The sequence below is a fragment of the Clupea harengus genome, chromosome 7 (genome assembly GCF_900700415.2).
Source record: "Clupea harengus chromosome 7, Ch_v2.0.2, whole genome shotgun sequence".
NCBI classification, from domain to species: Eukaryota; Metazoa; Chordata; class Actinopteri; order Clupeiformes; family Clupeidae; genus Clupea; species Clupea harengus.
Genome location: NC_045158.1, coordinates 16,918,114 through 16,938,803, shown reverse-complemented (window position 1 = coordinate 16,938,803; position 20,690 = coordinate 16,918,114). Strand labels below are relative to the sequence as shown.

Sequence of the window (20,690 nt, the reverse complement as noted above, 5' to 3'; positions counted from 1 at the left end):
AACTGGTGTAGGGGGGGGGGGGGGGCCTGAAGCGTGTCTGCCCAGACCCTCTCACACGCTGAGCCCATTACGCGACTGGTGGGGGGCCTGCCGACACCAGAACTGAAGCATGACAGACACCGCGCCCCAGTGATGGGCCCTATTAGAGTGCATCAGAGTCCAGACAGACCACTCCACAACGAGGGGCAAGGGCAGGGGTATTGCCAACGCTTCCATTCATGATTGCTTCAAATAACAAAGCTGAAATGAGTTTCCCCTTTTGACAAAATCTGAGGTGGACAGGTAATTGCCCCATCTTGGAAACGAGTTTCATGAGTATCAGGGATAAACCTCTCCTACACAATGTCACCTTAAACAAACAGGGGCAGCACGCTGTGGTACAATACAAGGTTTCTTTCTTTGTTTCTTGAGCTGTTTGTTTTTTATTTATTACATTTTCTCCCCCTAGTACCCCTCTGACCATCTGCCCCCCCCCCCATCCCCCTCCCCGGGGCAGCAGGGGCCGGTGACAGTGGCAGTGGCGGTGGCCTACCTCGGGCTGCGTGTCGGAGCTGACGGAGGCCAGCAGGTCCAGCATGGCGAGGGCGGCTCCAGGGTGGATGACCGTCGGGTCAGACAAGTGCGGGGAGGAGGGGTTGCCCAGGTGGTGCTTCAGGTCCACCACGGTCTTGACTGGGACATTACTGGACGAGCCGTGGTAGCCATGTCTGAGGGGGTAAACAGGGCCGTCAGGACTCACAGTGACACGGCTGAACTCAACTCACGGAGACCAGGTGCTGACCTCAGCCAGGCATAATGTACCATACCATATACCACAGTGATAGCAGAATTTCACTCATTCTTTGTTGAAAAATACTTACATAAATATTACAACAGCTTCCTGACTAAAACAGAATGGTAGCAAACATATTTTTTTTAACTATAATCACCTGAACCCGTGAAACCAAAACCACTGTACACAGATCAGGTTAGGGTATGGATCCTGTGCCAAGTATACATGTCTTGCTGTCTTTTCACATATGTCTATGCTTCTACCCCTCTGTAATTATGTACACATGTGGACACACTTCTAAGTGCACAATGGTTTGTGAGCACGTGTGTTTATCTCTGTGTGTGCATCTGTATTCATCTTTGTCTACATTGTATGTCTTCTCTCATTCCTTCTCTCTTTGCTGTGCCGTAGCAATCAGCATCCTTTTCCTTTGGGGTCTGTGTGTGTGTGTGTGTGTGTGTGTGTGTGTGTGTGTGTGTGTGTGTGTGTGTGTCACCAAGCTTGGGTAGTAAGTTGTGAGCTGCTGGTGCTGCTGCTGGTGCTGCTGCTGCTGCTGCTGCTGGCTCAGCTGTATACAGGCAGGGGGAGCTTTGGTCCGCCATACATCACCTTCACCCCCCACCCCACCCCCACCCCCACCAGACCAAAGCTCACCGCTAGGACAGAGAGACAGGCAAGCAGAAGCTTTTAGGGAATCAGCGTTTGGTTTAATATGAAGCGACTGCAAGCTTTGGGGGCTGAGGCTGTCCAAGCAGCTGGTCCAGGACACGGCCATGAGGAGACAGAGACAACAGGGAGGTGGAGGAGGAGACAGGAAGAGGGGATTGGGAGGGAAACTCGGACAAGAATGATGTCTGTAATGGATGTTAATGTAACTCTAACTCTTTTCTTTTGATTCTCTTGTGCTGACTGTCTTGGATCAATATAGAATACGTTTTAAAAAAAAAGACATTAAATATGGGTGTTGAAGGTTCACTGCTGAAGTATGCGAATACAGAGAAGAGGTGCTTATTATGCAAATATCAAGCTAGCTACTTTAGTTACTGCTTGTTTCCCTCGGAAACCTTAACAACAGGAAACTTCCCAGGCACCCAGAGCTTGGAATGTCCACCAACGGTCAGCTACAAAGCGCTGGGCAACCAGCGAATTCGCTTTTCATGTGTACAGGGCTTACAACGAGGCTTAAAGACACAGAGATAATAGATAAGGGAGTGAGAGAGAGTGAGTGAGTGAGTAAGTGAGTTTATGAGAGACTGAGTGAGTGAGTGAGTGAGTGAGAGAGGGACAGACACAGGGGGAGGATAAAGAGGACAGAGGGGGGCAGTAAACTGCAGGGGGCAGTACCTCTTCCTGGTGAGTGCTGGCGTGCCCCAGGGGGAGGGCAGGGAGGTCTCGTGTGTCAGGCAGGGGGGCACCTGCTCCGCACGACTGCACGCACAGACACACACATGCAAACACGCCATCACATACACACACAGGATCAGTCACACACAGACAAACACACACACACAGACAGACGCACAGACAGACGCACAGACACCTCAACAGAAAGCACACAGTGAACGATTGTGTTCAAACACATACATTACACACAAACAGTCCCCACAAACACATAGCGCACACGCACACGCGCACACACATGCACACACACACACACACACACACACACACACACACACACACACACACACACACACACACACACATTGCCAGGCATGGCAAAGGGGGTTACAAGAAGAAAGAGAAGAAGAGAGAAGGACAGGAAGAAAAGACAGAGAGAAGAGGGAAAGGTGGCTGTTAGTGTAAGCTGAAAAAGAACCAAGAGCTCTAAGCAATGCATGTATACTACCAGGAAAACAGCAGCTATAGCACATGCATGTCTGACACACACACACACACACACACACACACACACACACACACACACAGCCAAGCCAGACCCGTAGCTGCGGCGAGGCAGGAAGGGGAGGAGTCACGGCAGGTCTCGTGCACATTAAGCAACACGTCAGAACCCCGACAGAAGCTCCTCAGTCGAATTCCTTAGAGGTCAGCCCGAAGGTCACCCGAGGGGCACCTGAAGGTCATGCACTCTGACTCCCTTCCTTCCCTCCCTCCCTCCCTCTCGTCCTCAGTGTGCCTGCTCCTGCAACCTGCGCTGGCCTGACGAGGCTGAGAGCCCCTGAGGCAGAGGACCCAGACAGCCTCCCCTGCCAGACAAGCACAGTGCCAGTCAGGTGTATTTATAGAGGCGGCCGAGCCAGAAAATAAATAAATCAGTTTTTGTGATTTATTTGGTGAGATCATTTTTGGAGGGGAAATGGTGGCTGGCAAGATGACTGATCCGATCCCCACTTAAGGCGAGGGATAAGCAAGCACAAATAAAAGATATGGATTGGTACTGCAGTGCAGCGGCTCCAGAGGGGGGTTCTTTAGGGCTGATACAGCCTGATACTGAGAATTTGGGCTGGGACTGGGACTAGGAAATAGCTGTGCTTCCATAAAGATGATTTGTTTTCATACAGTTTCTCCAAAATAATAATATTTTCTTACCTACGGGGTGAGAGGATACTACTGATGACCTATTCTCTCTTCACCCATCTGTCCAATAAACCCCATGACCACCACCACCACCACCACCACGTAGTGTAGTTAACCCCTGCACATACACACGTACACACTCTCACACACACACACACACACACACACACACACACAAACACACACACAAGTATAGAAAGCTACCCACCACCTTCCCCCTACACACACTCCACCCAGAACACTCCCTCCCCAGCATCCCAAACCTATGTGGACCCCCACTCCCCCCCTCCCCCCCCTCACCTGTCGAAGGAGTCGGTGGCCATCTTGTACAGGTAGATGAAGAGCTTGCCACAGTGTCTGAGCGTGGGGCTCACCCCGTCCGTCTGCGCCTGGGTGGGCACAGGCACCAGCTGCTGGTTGGCCGCGCAACTGGCGTGCTCCTCCTCCAGCATGCGCTGGAAGGGCTGGGCGTTGGAGGGCCGCGCCGACCCCACCGGACCCACCTTCTTGGCCTCGGAGAAGCAGCCGAGCAGGCGCACCGCGTCGGCCAGCTTCTCGTACTGGATCTCGGTGCGGAAGTAGTGCGAGTTGGCCGGCTCGTAGCGCATGGCCGCCGTGAGCGTGCAGAAGACGGCGTTCAGGAGCTCGAACACCTGGTTCTGGTTGGCCCGCTCCCAGCCGCTCTGGGGCGGCGAGCACAGCGATCGCTCCATGGCCACCAGCAGGGAGGTGACGTAGACGAAGCCACCAACCTTGCGGAAGACCGTGCGCGTGCGGTGGCTCTCTCTCAGTACGGCCAACAGGGCCTGAAGAGGGGGATGAGAGCGAGGGAGAGAGAGGGAGAGAGAGAGAGAGAGAGAGAGAGAAACGGGCAGAAAGCAAAAGAGATGGAGAGGCAGGGGGAGAGAGAATGAGGGAGAGTCATGGGGATGAAAATAATTCACCTCCACAAGTGAGCCCAGCGATAAGCAGAGGACTATGAAGTGAGTCCTGCTTGTATGGTTTTTTTTTTTTTAAATGTGTAGTGATTGTGTTTGAACAAAGACCTCTGTGATAACTTAGACAAGCTCTCAAAAGCATATAAATGTACAGGCCTCTGTGGGACATGGCATGACTTATTACTGTCTCCAGAAGCTACGCTATCGCTACTTCACTGTGAATTTTGCCTCATCATCAGCGCCGCACTTGTAACGCTGGACACACACGAGGCCAGCCAAGTCTCTCCACCCACTCTCCCCGCTCAGTTCTCTAAAAGGCTTCCATTAGGGCTTCAATCTCCAATGCCCCTCCCTGTGAGAGTAGGACAGGTCCACTAACAAGAGCAGAGCTTCAGCAAATGCTTAAAAGAGCCTCGACCTCAAGTGAGGATATGCAAGCCAGAGTGTCTGTGTGTATAGGACTGTGAGTGCGTGTGCTTGTTCTCTATATCTAATGGTTTAAAGAAAAACTAAATGTGGAGCGTGACACTTGTGAGTTTTTATAAGCTCTTTAAACTCTTGTGTTACAGACATTAGCTTTCAAATGTCTGACACGGCGGACGAGCAGAGATCCAGCAGCCTGGTCTCCCTCTGATCATAATGAGCTGAGGGCAGCCTGTGTGCCTCTCTGGCCCCCCTGGAAGTGCCTCTGCAGATGGAGCACCGTTTGCAGAGATGTCAGCAAAACCCCTTTTCATCTATTGGAATGAAAGCAGACCACTGGAGAGGATTGCTTTATCAAATCTCCATCCCGGGGCACATACTAAAGCAATGCCAAATCATTTCAGAGGCGTTTGACTTATCGATCTGTGAGTCACGTTGGAGACAAATCAGAGAAAAGTGCAGCACAAGTCGAGACGTCAGTGAGGGATATATGGGTCAGTGTTTGGCCTGGCACCATCGTCCTGCGAGTGTAGTGGAGAGCATCTGGGCAATCAAATTCCCTTGTTATTCCTTGAAGCATGGAAAAACAGACTCAGGAAAAAACCTGTTGTAAAATGCACAACTGAGGCAGACCCCCCAGACTGTGTTTACGCGTTATAACACAACCAGTCATGAGGTAATTCAGTGCACTGACCTCACTGGAAACCTCTGTTTGGGTGAGGCCTGCCTTGTCTGGTGTGTGTGTGTGTGTGTGTGTGTGTGTGTGTGTGTGTGTGTGTGTGTGTGCGCGCATGTGTCTTACCCGCAGTATGTCTGTTTTGAGCTGCAGCTCCGTGGCGGGGGCCGAGTGCATGAGACCCAGTAGAGTGCCCATGTCGTCATCTCCACTGGGAGACAGCACCAGCTGCTGGATGATCATGAGCGCGTGCTCGCGGCACTGCCGGTACTTTACGATGTTGTGCACGCAGCGTGCCCCACCAAACTCACGGAACAGCCCTGGGACGAGACGAGAGGAGAGTGGAAGGGGAAGAGGAAGAGGAAGAGGAAGAGGGGTCAACAGTGAGGTTAGCATGGTCACACCAGGATGAATATGCAGAAATACAAGTTGGTGACTTGGCACATGGCAATGGAGTCCACTTGAAACATACATGTGTGTATATAACTATGTGTATAAGTACAGTTTTTATTTATGTATTTATAAATGAATGTATGTATGTATGCATGCATCACAGGAAGAACACTGGAGGAGAGTGGAACCTCTTCATGCATTTCTGATCATTTCTCTCCTTTAATGCTAATTTTAGACGGTACAATTAATATTTGATACTAGTGTCAAGCAGATCTATTTTTCATGGTGTGCGTCAGATGGGGAAAGATGCATTCGAGCTTTTACGAAGGTTTTAAAGGAAAGGTTCTGTGTGAGGTGAGCTGGGCTTCATGGAACAGTGGAGAGGTGATTACACTGATTATAACCTCAGAGGGTCTGGGTCATTCTTTCTCCCGCTCTCTCCTTCCTGCACGCACGCTCACACACACAACACACACAACACACACACACACACACACACACACCACACACACAACACACAACACAGCAGTGCTTGGACTATGAGCAGAGCACCACTGTACCAAAACGAAAGACTATTAAAACATTGACAAGTTTCTTCTGCTTAACCAACTATGGATTATTCTTCCATGGGTCATGTAGTTTGAGGCAGCCCAAATCCTACAGCTCTAAATCCAAACAGATTTATGCTGTTGTCTTCTCTAACACAAACCAGAAATGGGTCCTCTTCATGTTAAGCTGGGAGCTTTGGCAGACTGATGGCCCTGTTTGGTGGTGGCTTTGGGGTGGACAGAGACAGTGCTCTTTCACCTTGCTGTTGCTCAATATGGAAACATGTGGGTCACATCATAAGGACCATATGTGTAAGCTAGCTGGCCGTTCACTTTAGCTTACTGGATACTTGGACACATTCAGGCACTGATGGTATGTTAGGCCCAATTCTCACAGTGAAAGCCATTTATTTGATGCTAATTAACCGTATTGGCGTCAATTTGGAATGGGAGCCAATGTCACTGATATGGCAAAGTCAGAATGTGAATCTATTCCCTGGTGACCAAGTGATATTAACGACAAATCTTCTGCCGGGGTTCAAGTGGTGATGCAGCCATAAGATTCGTCATTGAGAGGGGCAAGAGGGGAGGGACTTCATTCACTACATTCATAGCAGAGAAAGCCCTCGTCCCACTGACGCCCCGTTAGTTCACAGGATTGTTTAATGTCTATGTGAAGCCATTTAACATCACAGTTGTGATCACTTTGAGCTGATTTTGAGAAATCAAACTTTGTTTCAGGCTATGCAGCAAGGAAACTTAAAAAAAAAAAAAAAAAAACTGAAACAGGCAGTTCTCTTTGAATGATCTGATAGCTAGTTTGATTAGCTAGCTGACTGATGGATACGTGAGAAAGGCAATCTGTTACCGATTACAGATTGTTTCTTAATCTGACACTGCTGCGGATTTCTTATGTGAAAGAGGCTTTAATGCAACATCATCCCCCTCAAGAGAGCTCCTCAGCACGACTGCCATCACTGTGTTCTCTTCCTCAGAGCCGAGGACAGCCAGCAACACAGTACTGGCCCTGACCCAACAGAAGAAAAGATTCTAGAATTCTGAGGTACGGAGAGAGAGAGAGAGCGAGAGACTGAGAGAGAAAGACTGATGAACTAAGAGTGACAGAGACAGCGAGAGCCAAGGGCAGAACACACTGAGGGACGAGTGTGTGATCACAAAAACAGAGGAATGGCACACACTCGTTATTTATGTAACCTCTGTGAGAGAGAGCCATTAGTTACTGGCCATCAGGACAGCAATACACACACAAACACACACACACACACACAAACACACACACACACACACAAACACACCTATACAGACAAACGCACACACACAACATTTTTTATGAAACAGAGATGCCAGGGGATAACGTCAGCGCCTCTGGATTAGGAACAGGAGTGACGGCGCAGCGATGAGGACTCCAGGATTAGAGCTTTCACAACGTAATCTGTCTGGGGAATGGGCGGGAATGGAGGACTGGAATTCAGCAAACAAAAGCAGTGTTGTGAGGTAATGTGGTGATTGGGCTAATATGCAAACCAGAGCTCATCTGAGAGCAATGGAGTCTAATGAGTGTGTGTGTGTGAGTGTGTGTGTGTGTGTGTGTGTGTGTGTGTGTCTGTGTGTGTCTGTGTGTGTGTGTGTGTGTGTGTGTGTGTGTGTGTGTGTGTGTGTGTGTGTGTGTGTGTGTGTGTGTGTGTTTTGAAGTAGAGCCCTGCTGACACTCTGACATGCACCCACATAAAGTCTGGGTAAACTGTGTATACTCACTCAAACATACTGTGTACACAGCCATAGTCGTACGGCATACAGACACATGACCACAAATACACACTCGCGCCGAACGCATACACACACACACACACCTGCGTTGGTGTTGGAGTTCTGCAGTAGGACTGTGAGCGTCTCCATCACCAGCCAAGCCAGCTGCTTCTGATCTTCAGACACGTTGTTCTTACAGTCACCTGGTATGATGGAGAGAGCAGGGCACAACCAAAGTCAGAGAGAGAGAGAGAGAGAGAGAGAGGAAAGGAACAAAAGTGAAAGATCAGGAGATAGAAAAAAGAAAAGAAGAAGAGATTGAAAGAGAGGGATAGATACATCGAAAGAGACAGAGCAAGACAGATGAAGAGAACATTTAGACACAGAGGGACACCGTTCAGCTCCAGTGCACCATCACCTCCTCAGCCCAGCGACAAACACACTGCTTGGTATCGCTTAAGACTGGACCCACCCGCCTAAAACACACACTAAAAACACACTTCATCTCCCAATGTTGTGAAACTGCAGCGCTGGTGTTCGTGGGGTTTACACGTTGGCAACTTTGTGATGTGTGCTCGCCCGTCCGATGCACTTGTGAGGACTCAAACCTCATACATTTTTCAAAGCGGCGCATTCATTTTACATTGGGACTATATGAGAGTGTGTTTGGAACGCTGAACAAAAAAGAGAAAGAAGAAGACAGCCTGGAGGGATAGAGAGAGAGAGAGAGAGAGAGAGAGAAAGGGAGAGAGATAGAGAGAGAGAGACTGCTGTATGTTTCACATAAACAGAAACAGCAGGAGCTATTCACTGACTGTGGGGGATCCACTGGATTATGATAAGAAATGATTAAGAGACTGAAACTTTAAGTTAAGCCTTGATTAAAGAGTCCCCTAACCTCTTACCTCATGCTGGGATATACGGGGATATTGGGCTCCTAGGCCATGTCATTTGACTTTAAATCATTAGGGATACAACACCCATTACAGATGCAGATTCAACATTAGTGCATGGAAATATCACACACTTGTATGAGGAAATCAAACAACAAAGTGTTTGTGTCCGTTAATAAGGAAAATGTATGTGGAATATGGGAAAGTCGTCCCAGAGGAACTTGGGTGAGTGTGTGAGTGTTCAACTACCTAACCATGTCATACATGTGTTTGTACATGACAAGTCTGTGTCTTTGTGAACACGTATCTTTGTGTGTGTGTGTGTGTGTGTGTGTGGGTGTGTGTGTGTGTGTGTGTGTGTGTGTGTGTGTGTGTGTGTGTGTGTGTGTGTGCACGCTCCTCCGTCCCTCACCCTCGTTGGGCGCCTGCTGGTTGTGGTTCTGCTGGTTGTTGTGGTTCTGCTGGTGCTGGGTGGCCGGGTCCTTCATGAGCGCCGCGTACTTGTGCAGCAGGTTGACCAGCACCTCCAGCAGGCCCACCTCGCGGAACACGTCGCTGAAGACCGCGTGGTGGCGCGACAGCTTGAGCAGGGAGCGCGTGGCCGTCAGGGCGCAGGGCCCGGCGCCGCTCGCCTTCAGCAGCACGCTCACGCTGAACAGCTCCTTGCACGGCACGTAGTTCAGGCCGAACACCACGAACTCCAGCAGCTCGAAGTACTTGGGCGTGGTGTCGGGCACGCGCGCCACCTTGTCGGCCAGCTGCGAGAGCGTGTGCTGCGCCTCCAGGATGAAGTAGTTGGCGCGGTCGGCCGCGTAGACGTTGCCGATGGCTTCCAGGACGACGCGCGCCAGCCGGGCGGTGCGCGCCTTCAGGAAGGCGTTCTGGAGCACGGAGAAGGCCTGGATGTTACGCACCGTCTGGCCTGCAACGCAGAGATAAGGAGAGAGAGAGAGAGAGAGAGAGAGAGAGAGAGAGAGTTACCATGGGAGGAATAAAGGGTGGGAGAGGGAGAATAAGAAAGGGGTAAAGGTATAGAGGCTAGAAGGCAGACGGACTCAATGAAACAAACAAATAAAAACAACACAGAGAGAGACAGTAATTAAATACAATCACAATAAAGTTAGTGATGCAGAACCAAAAATGTAAAAGAAGAATGAAGGCAATAAGAAATAAGTATATAAAAAGGAGATGGTGAGACAAAGAAACAAAGAATAAATGAAATAACAAAATAACCCAAAATAAAGTATGTAAGAAAGAATGAAACACACACACAAAACAAGAATGAAATCAAATGTAACAGCCATATCAAACCAGGAAATGAACAGTGAATCTCTGACTCATCACATTCTCTCCCCCAGCCAATGTGTTGCATTGTTGATGAGTCACCCCCCCCCATCCTCCCTTTGAAGCTCGGCTCTATTCATAGCTTCAGTCAGAGCCGCCTGCCTCAGACGCCACAGCAACGCCAGAACAGGAGGACGAGGAGGAGGAGGAGGGAGAAGAGAGAAAGAAACAGAGAAGAAGAAGAAGAAAACAGGAGGAGAAAAGTAGGAGTAGGAAGGAAGAAATGAAAGAGGAAAAAAAACACTCCTGCTTCCTGTGGCATGGCGAGCATTATTCAGAACCAAAAATTAATAATTGCAGAATCAATCTGATTTTGGGAGCAGTCTTCACCATGGGATTATCATTAAGTGACAGCTGGGGGAAATCTGTGTGTGTGTGTGTGTGTGTTTCGTCAGCGAGGCGTGTAAACGGCTTTATTGCCATGTTTGCCTTTTTAGTAAATTGCACCCCTGCCGCCAGACTAATGCCCCGTCGCCTGACTGCTGCCGCTGGAGAAAACAGACGGGGGAATGCCAACAATCACACACGCACGCGCACACACACACACACACACACACACACACACACACACACACACACACACACACACACATTCAGACAGCTCTAACTAGACAATAGTCCCTCCCATCCATTAATGTCTGCAATTAATGTATTTAGCGACTGCACACTCCCAGAGTTGTGACTCCTGTGTCGGTAGTGGGGCAACACTATGGCCCAAAGACGTCTGGGTGAGGAAGGTGAAGGGGGAGCAGAGACCTTCACAGCCTATGGCTGAGACTGAGTATGCAAGGAGTCTGTGTGTACAACCCACATGTCACAGGTTGAGCAGCCTGAGGTCCATTTATGTGGTCAAAAGAAAGCTAGACTAGCGCTAGCTGAACTGAATGGGGTACAGAAGGATACATAAAATAAGAGAGAGAGACAGAGAGAGAGAGAGAGAGAGAGAGAGAGAGAGAGAGAGAGAGAGAGAGAGAGATCTTGTGCACATCTTGACCATAATGAAGCATGAGAAAATCTGTTCATGTAACAAGGCAACGCATTGGTGGAATTTGAAAAACATTCCGTGAGAAAGTTCCAGACCTTTGCCTGGCAAGGAGGCGAAAGCTGCAGGCCATGACCCCCTAAGCCAGCTAGCTATCCCAGGAATGGACTGCGAAGTCGAACAGGAGGAGGCAGGGGGCGGGGGAGTGGGGGGTGGGGAGTGGGGGGTTTCTCCTGACCAGCTCGACATCCTCACACCATGCTGTGGCCTGACCTCAGCGAGGTGAAAGGGGAAATGAGAGACAAACAGGACTGTTTCCTGGAGGACTGACCTTTCCCAGTGGCCTGCGGGACCACGAAGCCCGGCAGCAGGAAGGGGGCGCCGGTGGTGAGGCCGGCCGGCTTCAGCTCGCTCATGCCGTAGGTGGTCAGCGAGGTCACCAGGTTCACCAGGTCCTTCAGCGCGTCTTTGGACTCCTCCTCTTTGGCCTGCTCCAGCCTGGGCCACAACATGAACATTCAGAAACGTCATACTAACCCCGTACTTCCAGCCGCTATGACCACAACACAAACCCTTCCACGAGGGCTACATATCCTTGTAAATACTTTATAACCTATTAATAATATAAAAACATTTTTAGGTGCAATACAAACTCCTATCTGTGTTGCTACACCTCACGTTATAATCTCTGCAATCTCAATATACGGTATTTGTGTTATAAGCGTACCAAGAACCGAAAGAGACTGGCTTCTGGGTCACTACATATCCTTGTTTTAAACACTGTATGCTCATGCCACTAAGCTCTCATCAGACAACAGTGGAGGACTGAGAGCAGCTTATAGATGGCAGGGAGCTATTTTTTCAAATCGTAGTGGTTTCCAACCCTGAGATTTCCTTCCAGTGGTGCTAAATATGTGTTTGAAAGAAGACATCAAGTGGAGTAAGTGAATATTTACAGCCATCATCAAAATATAGCCAGAGATAGTCTTCACCTGAAAACATTCAAGATAAAGAGGACAGAGGAACTTTGGGGAATTACCAAGAATGAAACCTTCAGCAGGAACTAAAAAGACACTTACAAACACAAGATAGCAGGTTAAGACTTCCTCATAACCACAAGGCTTGAGTCGGTGCCATACAGGTCACCACCTATCAGGGGTCAGAGGGGAGGGGAGGGGTCAGTGCAGTACCTGAGCATGAGGTCACACAGGAAGTTGTAGCCCTGGCACATGCGGAAGTCATCCAGGAGCGTTGTGGACACGTCACTGGAGTCCTTCAGGAAGCACGAGAGCCCGGCGAACATCTCCACGATCTCCAGGGGCGACAGGTCATCCGACTGCTGCATGTTCTGGATGCACGTGGAGAGGCACTCTTTCTCTACAGGGACGGAAGGAAGGGAGGAAGATAGCGGGAGAGGAAGGGTGGAGGAGAGGTAACAGGTTCAGCCAGGAACTCACAGACAACGAAGGACAGTGCCTCATTTAGAACTGCGCTTAGCTCCATTCTGTCAAGCTCATCTGATATATCCTTATGATGAACCGTGAACACAGCCGTGTGTGTGTGTCTGTGTGTGTGTGTGTGTGTGTGTGTGTGTGTGTGTGTGTGTGTGTGTGTGTGTGTGTGAGTGAGTGAGTGTGCATGTGCGTGTGTGTGAGAACACAGTGTTGCACCTGTGTTATTCTGTGTTTTACAACAACTGTTGCAAATCTGCAATAACAACAACAACATGAGATTGAGTTAATTCCTCCACAAAATATTCAACACTGTTCATAAAGTGCACACTGTACAAAATGAAGCACAAGTACACAAAACATGAAGTCACTACTATGTCAGATCACAATCAACACCAAATATTCAAGTGTACATACATGATTGGGTTTAGTGGGTGGACTACATGGCTGTGTTGGGAGCTTACATCTTATATCATATTATTACTTATACAATATTATTATTGTGAAGTATTTTTAAAAGGCCTGCTTTTAAAATGTAGCATTTAGAATGGAGATATTCAAATATTCTGGTGGTTTAGTGATAATAACGTACCATCATGTGCATAACACTGATCGCCAATAAAACTCTTTTATAGACCAGTGGTGCGTGTGTGCACACACACACACACACACACAAGCATAATCCTCAAGCATAAGCCATATACAGACATACAGGCAAACACACACACACACACACACACACACACTCATAATCCTCCATCATAAGCATACAAACATGAAGGCAAACACACACACCCACATCCCCCTTGATTATCTGACCGTGTATGTATTTGACCACGTTGACGCTGAGGCCGTGTCTGGAGATGGTGGTGAGCACCTCCCCGGCGCTGGCCCTCCAGGGCAGGTTATGTGGTGGACACCAGGATGTGATGGCACTGAACAGCAGCTGCAGGTCGTCCTTCTGGGCCAGCTCCTCCGCCGGGGACACGTAATTACACAACTTCACCAGGATCTACAGACAGAGAGAAAGAGGGAGGAGAGAGAGAGAAAGAGATAGAGAGAGAGGGAGAGAGACACAGAGAGAGAGAGAGAGAGAGAAAGAGAGCAATAGAGAGAGAGAGAAAGAGAGCAATAGAGAGAGAGAGAGAGACAGAGACAGAGACAGAGAGAGAGAGAGAAAGAGAGAGAGAGAGACAGAGAGAGACAGAGAGAAATAGAGCATATAGTAATTGGGAAGAGAGATAATGGTTAGTGTTGCATGTGACTATCCAAATGTGTATATTTTACATTAACTGCCTTATATGTTGCTTTCATTGTCTTCAGAACTTCACTTTAAACTAAGACCTTAAATAACTTCCTACAACCTGAGACAATGCCTATAATTAAACTAAGACTAAACATGAATGGCTTAAATCTTAAACCAACGTGCTTCAGGTTCATGGCTGGCTGTTGTGTAGATTCTAGGTGCTAAGTGCTATCCTATGCTCAGGCTTGTGTTGGAGGTGGTTATATTATCCATTAAACATTATTTTGTCCAACCTAATTCAGGAGATTTCCTTTTTCTCTATTTCCTGTTTCCTTCTGTGGTATTGATCTGACTCTAGAAGAGTGGAGGAGTCTGGGACGCTCACTGGTCATCACAGTCCACAAGGGAAATGACTACTGGGGTTGGGCAAGAGAGGAAATACACAAACTTCCACCCCAACTCTCTCTCTTTAACACACACCCACACACACATGCACACACATACAGGCACACACACAGGCTCACACACAGGCTCACAAACAAGCACATTTATACACACAAACATACAGTGGAGGCAGCTCACTTCCCCTAAACACTCGCCTCACTGCCCCAAAAAACAGAAGTCGGACTCCAGTGTTTTGACCTCCTGATCTCTGTGCTACTTTGCGACTCTGCACAGATTTGCTTGTGACTGTTCATGAACACTCACGATAGGCACCGCAGACACTACTAACTGGACTGGAGTTTGCAGGATTTCAAATGTCAATTCTTCAACCATACTAATATCCTGAGAATGTGCCTAGCCATGTTCTTTCTAAATGCATTTCACTAAATGCATTATGGCAGTATATATGTTAAATAAAAAAAGTATCAAACAAGAAGCATGTCAATACAATATTTACAGGCAAATACTGGTAAATATAATATATATAATTAAGGATACAAAAGTAAAGAATATATAAACCTATATGTTCATCAGTTCATCCAACAGTCAATCCAACAGTTCAAAACAAGTTGGAGAACACTATGCCTGACAACATTATTGTTTCCATCTACCATTTTACCATTTACCTGTGTCCTATTATCATATCATATCACCAGCATCTGATGGAAAACCAAAAAAAAACAATCTTTCGGCAGGTAAAGAATGTTGTTGGTGTCACACACAGACAGTCACATACTCTACTCAGCTGACTGTGTGAGCAGGCGGCGTGGAGGCTGGTAGCCTGTGCTCTGCCGTGGAGGATAGGGCCTCACCTGTACGAACACCTTCTGCAGGAGGGCGCGCCGGTCAGCCAGGGGCAGCTCTGTCTGCGTGGCCGCCGGCACCTCGGGCGTGTGTGGCAGGTCGAAGAACAGGTACAGACACTTCACCAGCGTGGAGGGCACCGACATGGTGGTCATGCAATCCACCGTTTTCTAAAAGAGGAGACAGAGAGAGGGGGAGAGGAAATAAGAGGTAAATGTTTGCAGTGTTTGTAAACTGTACACAAGCACTCCCCTGGTATTGGCCCTTGATGCTGCACGCATGACAACCAAAAGCCAAAATAGCTTTAAAGCACCAACCAATGCAACATAATGAATCTAACAAGAGAATAGGAGAATACTGGCCATCACTGAGGGTTTATAATGTCATTCACATGATAGGAACATAGGTTAGAACACACAAACATCATAGGCTTAATTCGCTCTGACAGAATATGTGCCATTTCTGAGCTCTAAGTCACAGATAAAAGCATCAACTACAGCATGCTGCTAGAGCTTGTGCTGATGGAAGAACACAAGTCATCACTGTATTCTACAACTGCCACACAGATAGATAATGCGAACAAATACAGCTAGCATAAATGGTTGTCACACACACACACACACACACGTTAATCTGTGCTAACACATTACCTGCCAAGTCTACTGGGTTTTTTTTTCTGGGCTGTACCTTTTTGACCTTTGACCTGTGACACATTATTCATAACTCCACCAGCACCTGACCTAAAACACACCTGAAAACCACCCCACTGGCATGTCAACATCATTGTTTGCTGAACACTGTTGGCAAACACCCATGCAACATTACGTTGTCCTGCTCGTGAAATGGTAACGTTTCCCCAGCAGCCTGCTACACTCTCTGATCTCCTCAGCATCAGAAGACTCCTGATCAACACTAGCTAAATCACCAAAGCAAAAGGAGGCCATTTCAGTGTTTTTCCATTCCCTTAGTTGCTGAAGCAAACTTTTGGTTCCTGAGCTGGATGACGTGGCGGTGGTGAGCGGCCCTTTGGTGACTAAGGCAGCCAGCACACAGAAGGGGGCTCAGGTGCACTCTGGCACAGGTGAATGTCAAAGCCGTCTCATTTTATAGAGTGCAGTCGCACTAGGGCAAGACGTAGGTGACTGGCTTGTGCCTCATTACGGCCCACACACACACACACACACACACACACACACACACACACACACACACACACACACACACACACACACACACACACACACACACACACACACACACACACTCCTGAGCAGAGCTGAAAATCAAATGTATCTGCGTAGAGGACTGAGTCAGTGGAGTCAGCACACACACACACACACACACACACACACTTACTTACTTGAGTGCACACCCACTCACACACACACTTACTTACTTACTTACTTGAGAGCGCACACACACACACACACACACACACTTACTTGAGTGCACACCCACTCACACAGCTCCAGAGGACTTACAAAGCACACATACAGTACAAAAAATGAAGGACACTCACAATCACACACAGACACAACACACACTGACTCCATATTCACACACCCTGGCATGCAGACAGGAACACAGTAACACACTGTGTAACTCTGACACGTACACACACACACACATACACACAGCCACAAAGTGCTGCCCCCCTGACAGGCAGGCACACACACACACACACACACACACACACACACACACACACACACACACACACACACACACACACACACACACACACACACACACACACACACACACACACACACACACACACAGCCATGGTTCTTGTTAGACTGACAGGGCCTCTGTCTCCCCCATTCATCAGTGTTGTGTGGACAGAAAGCGTCTGGCCTTGAATGGCTGTGAACAGGCCGCCACACAGGTCAACATCACACCTCCTGCCAAAGCCTGTCTGATGAGCACCACAGCAGAGGAACACATAGCACACACACACACACACACACACACACACACACGCACAATACATACCCAGCAACACAGTTACACATATTGAAACACTCATACAGACTTCACATACAAATGTGCAAACACCCACTCTCTCACACACACACACACACACACACACACACACACACGCGCACAATACATACCCAGCAACACAGTTACACATATTGAAACACTCATACAGACTTCACATACAAATGTGCAAACACCCACTCTCTCACACACACACACACACACACACACACACACACACACACACACACACACACACACACACACACACACACACACACACACACACACACACACTGCAGATTCATCATTGCCAACAGTCTTGACAGGGGTGGAGAGAGGAATGACAGCGGGCGTAGTTAAAATGCCACTTCAGTCAGTGTGCTGGTCTACTGCGCTCTTTACTACCATGTCTGCAGCGACCACAATCAGTGATCAACATCACCGTCACTGGGAATCTTTAGTGCTGTGGCTATGTACTATCTTGGTCAATTTTACTGGAAAAACTGGACTGCACTAAATAGCCTACCTACTTTGTTTAGCTAATAACAGGCATACTAATCCCCAGTGAAATAGTGATGTGTACTATTTTATGCCACAATGTTATAATCCCTATTTACATAAAGCGAGAAAATTGTAGAGGCAAAATAAACCCATCTGCCTAGAGCCATAGTTTAACTACACAGATTGCTTTTTCCTCAATGGTAGACACCAATGGTAGACACCAATGGTAGACACCGTCATGACTGCAGGAGCATACTAGACACACTGTCACTTTTAGTAAGAATGAGCCATTTGGGGTTAAGGCAACATCCCCACAGAGCGGCTGATGGAAGTCTGGGGGATGGACAAGTGTGCTGAAGAGGTCATCAGGTCGTGGTTAGGCATCTTCTTGTGTGTGTGTGTGTGTGGCTTTTGGAGTCGTGCTGAGACAGCCAGTGACAGGGGAGCGGCCTGTTGGAGACCTGAGTTATCATGCTGTGAGGCAGCCCACATAAACAGACAAACACACACACACACACACACACACACACACACACACACACACACACACACACACACACAGACACAGAGTGGGCCGAGGTTAAGGTTATTCCTCCACTCAATTGTTGTGTGATGTGCAGGGGAAGTGTGAAGAGAGGAGGTTTGGGTTGGGGGGTTTCTACCTGACTGGAGTGTCGTGCTCAGACACAGGTTTAATCATCCCCCCACTCCCACCCCCCACCAACCACATCCCTGATTGGAGCCAAGGAAGAGAGAGAGAAAAAAAATCAGAGACACAAATGACTCAAATGAATCATTCCTTTCTTCTGGAACAGATGAACTAAGCCTGGGAGGATGAAATGAATAAAAGACCGAGAGGGGATGTGTGTGTGTGTGTGTGTGTGTGTGGGGGGGGGGGGGGCAAGGCAAGGCGAGGGGAGAGAAGAGGAGAGGAGTGAGAGGCCATGGGTAACAAGAGAAAGAGAACGAGGGAGCGCACATGAGGAATGAGACAGGAACAGAGAGAGAGAGAGAGAGAGAGAGAGAGAGAGAGAGAGAGAGGGAGAGAGGGAGAGAAAGGGGGCAAGATGAAAGCCAGTCTGTAAGAGGAAAGAAAGACGTCTGTTGTTTTACTGACGTCACAGAGTGAAGCAGGGCCAGGAGGACCTTTTGTCTGCACGAACACACACACACACACACACATCACGAGGTTGGGGGGGGGGGTTGGCAAGGGACAGATTAGTCGACATATAGATTGGGAGATAGCTCAATCGATGGATCAATCAATAGAAAGACACTGATGGGTCAATAGACAGTTAAGGCAATAGTTGGATCAATAGATACATAAATCAGCAGATAAATCTATACAGACTGACATACAGACCAACGAATTGAGAACAAGCAGGCTGATTGCTTTATGGTGGCTTTCTCTGCAGGTAGTCCTATGCACAAAACGAGGCAGTCTTTGAAACCATGTAGCTACCTCTGATGGTGCAGTTCTGCAATATGGGTTCAAAATGCAGAAACTGCTTGGGGCTACACTGAGGAAAGGGGGGAGAGAGAGAGAGAGAGAGAGAGAGAGAGAGCGAGAGAGAGAGAGAGGACAACAGAAGAAGAATGAGGAAAGTGCTTACATGCATTCTGATGCTTCTGTACTAGAAGGGGGAACAGATTGAGGTGCCTTTTAAAGCAACCTGGCGTTAGAGAAGCACTGGAAGGGTCTCACTTTATGACTGAGGGTTGGAGATGTGCTTTATGACCCCCAGGGGCAGCCAGGGGTAATTAATGAAGGAGAATCCATGAGAGATAGGGGGCAGAAGGGCAGCACAGGGCAATTGAGGCCAAGCCAATGTTTAGAGCGTGAAGGTGAGTGAGACGGAGGAGGAGGGTAGGATAAGGGAGAAGGAGGAGGAGGGTATGAGAAGGAGGAGGAGGAGGAAGGTAGGAGTAGGAGGAGAGGAATCGGATAGAGCAGGTCTGTATGAGGATTATAATCCCATAAACTAAAGGCTGAATTTCTGCTGAGAAGCAGAAGAGGTAGCACACCACTCCAACTCCCTGCCCTCTGGGCTTTACATTACAATACACACACACACACACACACACACACACACACACACACAGGGAGAAAAGCCCCACTGTCTCAACTCTCTTCCATACAACTCTCAATACCAGTGCCATGATTATATCCTGATAACATGCATCACTCAAGAGTTTCTGTACAGACACAAACACACTACTCAAAGCTTTAACTCAAGCAGACACACACACACACACACACACACACACACACACACACACACACAACCCAAAGCTGTAACACAAGCACACACACACAAACACAAGCTTTAACACAAGCTCACACACACACACCAAACACATATCTACATACATAAGGCCACAGTAACATAAGCTATTCTTAGCTTATAGAGAGAGAGAGAGAGAGAGAGAGAGAGAGAGAGAGAGAGAAAAGAGAGAGAAAGAAAACAGACACTGGCACCACAGGCCTGGCAGATATTAGTTATGAGATTCCCAATGTCACCACCATGACCAAAGGGTTAAGTACCGCTACAGGCAAATTAGTGTGTGTATAAAAAAATATATATACTGCAGTTTGACCAAAATGCATGCTGTGTTTTGTGGGTGTTTGAAGTCTTTGCACACACACACACACACACACACACACTGCATGTCTGTGGGTTTGTGTATGAAGATATGTACATGTCTATGGGGTTTGTGAGTCATTTCTAGGCCTCAAGGAAAGTGTATAATGTGTAGTGTGCGTGTGTGTGTGTGTGTGTACGTACTTGTCCGGACGAAGCTAGCAGGTTGATGGTGGTCAAGAGCATCCAGCCACGGCTCGTCTCCTCGCTCTGATTTACCTCCAGGAACTGTACTATGGCTCGGCTCGCAGCCTCTGTAGGGGTTAAACACACACACACACACACACACACACACACACACAGGCACACACATCAGCAAGGCTATCAGCATGTAAATCAAAT

At 48.1% G+C, this 20,690-nt stretch overlaps 1 protein-coding gene across 8 annotated transcripts in view; it reads right to left on the bottom strand.

The window, feature by feature from the left end:
• wdfy3 (WD repeat and FYVE domain containing 3) overlaps positions 1–20,690 on the bottom strand; it is a 106,000-nt gene that overhangs the window by 64,273 nt on the left and 21,037 nt on the right. For 7 of the 8 annotated variants that reach the window (XM_031570689.1, XM_031570690.1, XM_031570686.2 and 4 more), the window contains exons 4-14: positions 20,493–20,602; positions 15,228–15,389; positions 13,545–13,737; positions 12,465–12,651; positions 11,606–11,772; positions 9,361–9,870; positions 8,160–8,258; positions 5,474–5,667; positions 3,611–4,116; positions 2,117–2,200; positions 533–707 (exon numbers count right to left, since the gene is read on the bottom strand). In XM_031570689.1, the coding sequence (XP_031426549.1) occupies positions 533–707; positions 2,117–2,200; positions 3,611–4,116; positions 5,474–5,667; positions 8,160–8,258; positions 9,361–9,870; positions 11,606–11,772; positions 12,465–12,651; positions 13,545–13,737; positions 15,228–15,389; positions 20,493–20,602 (2,387 nt within the window). The remainder of the gene's footprint in view (positions 1–532; positions 708–2,116; positions 2,201–3,610; positions 4,117–5,473; positions 5,668–8,159; positions 8,259–9,360; positions 9,871–11,605; positions 11,773–12,464; positions 12,652–13,544; positions 13,738–15,227; positions 15,390–20,492; positions 20,603–20,690) is intronic. The other variant, XM_031570691.2, reaches the window with a different exon arrangement.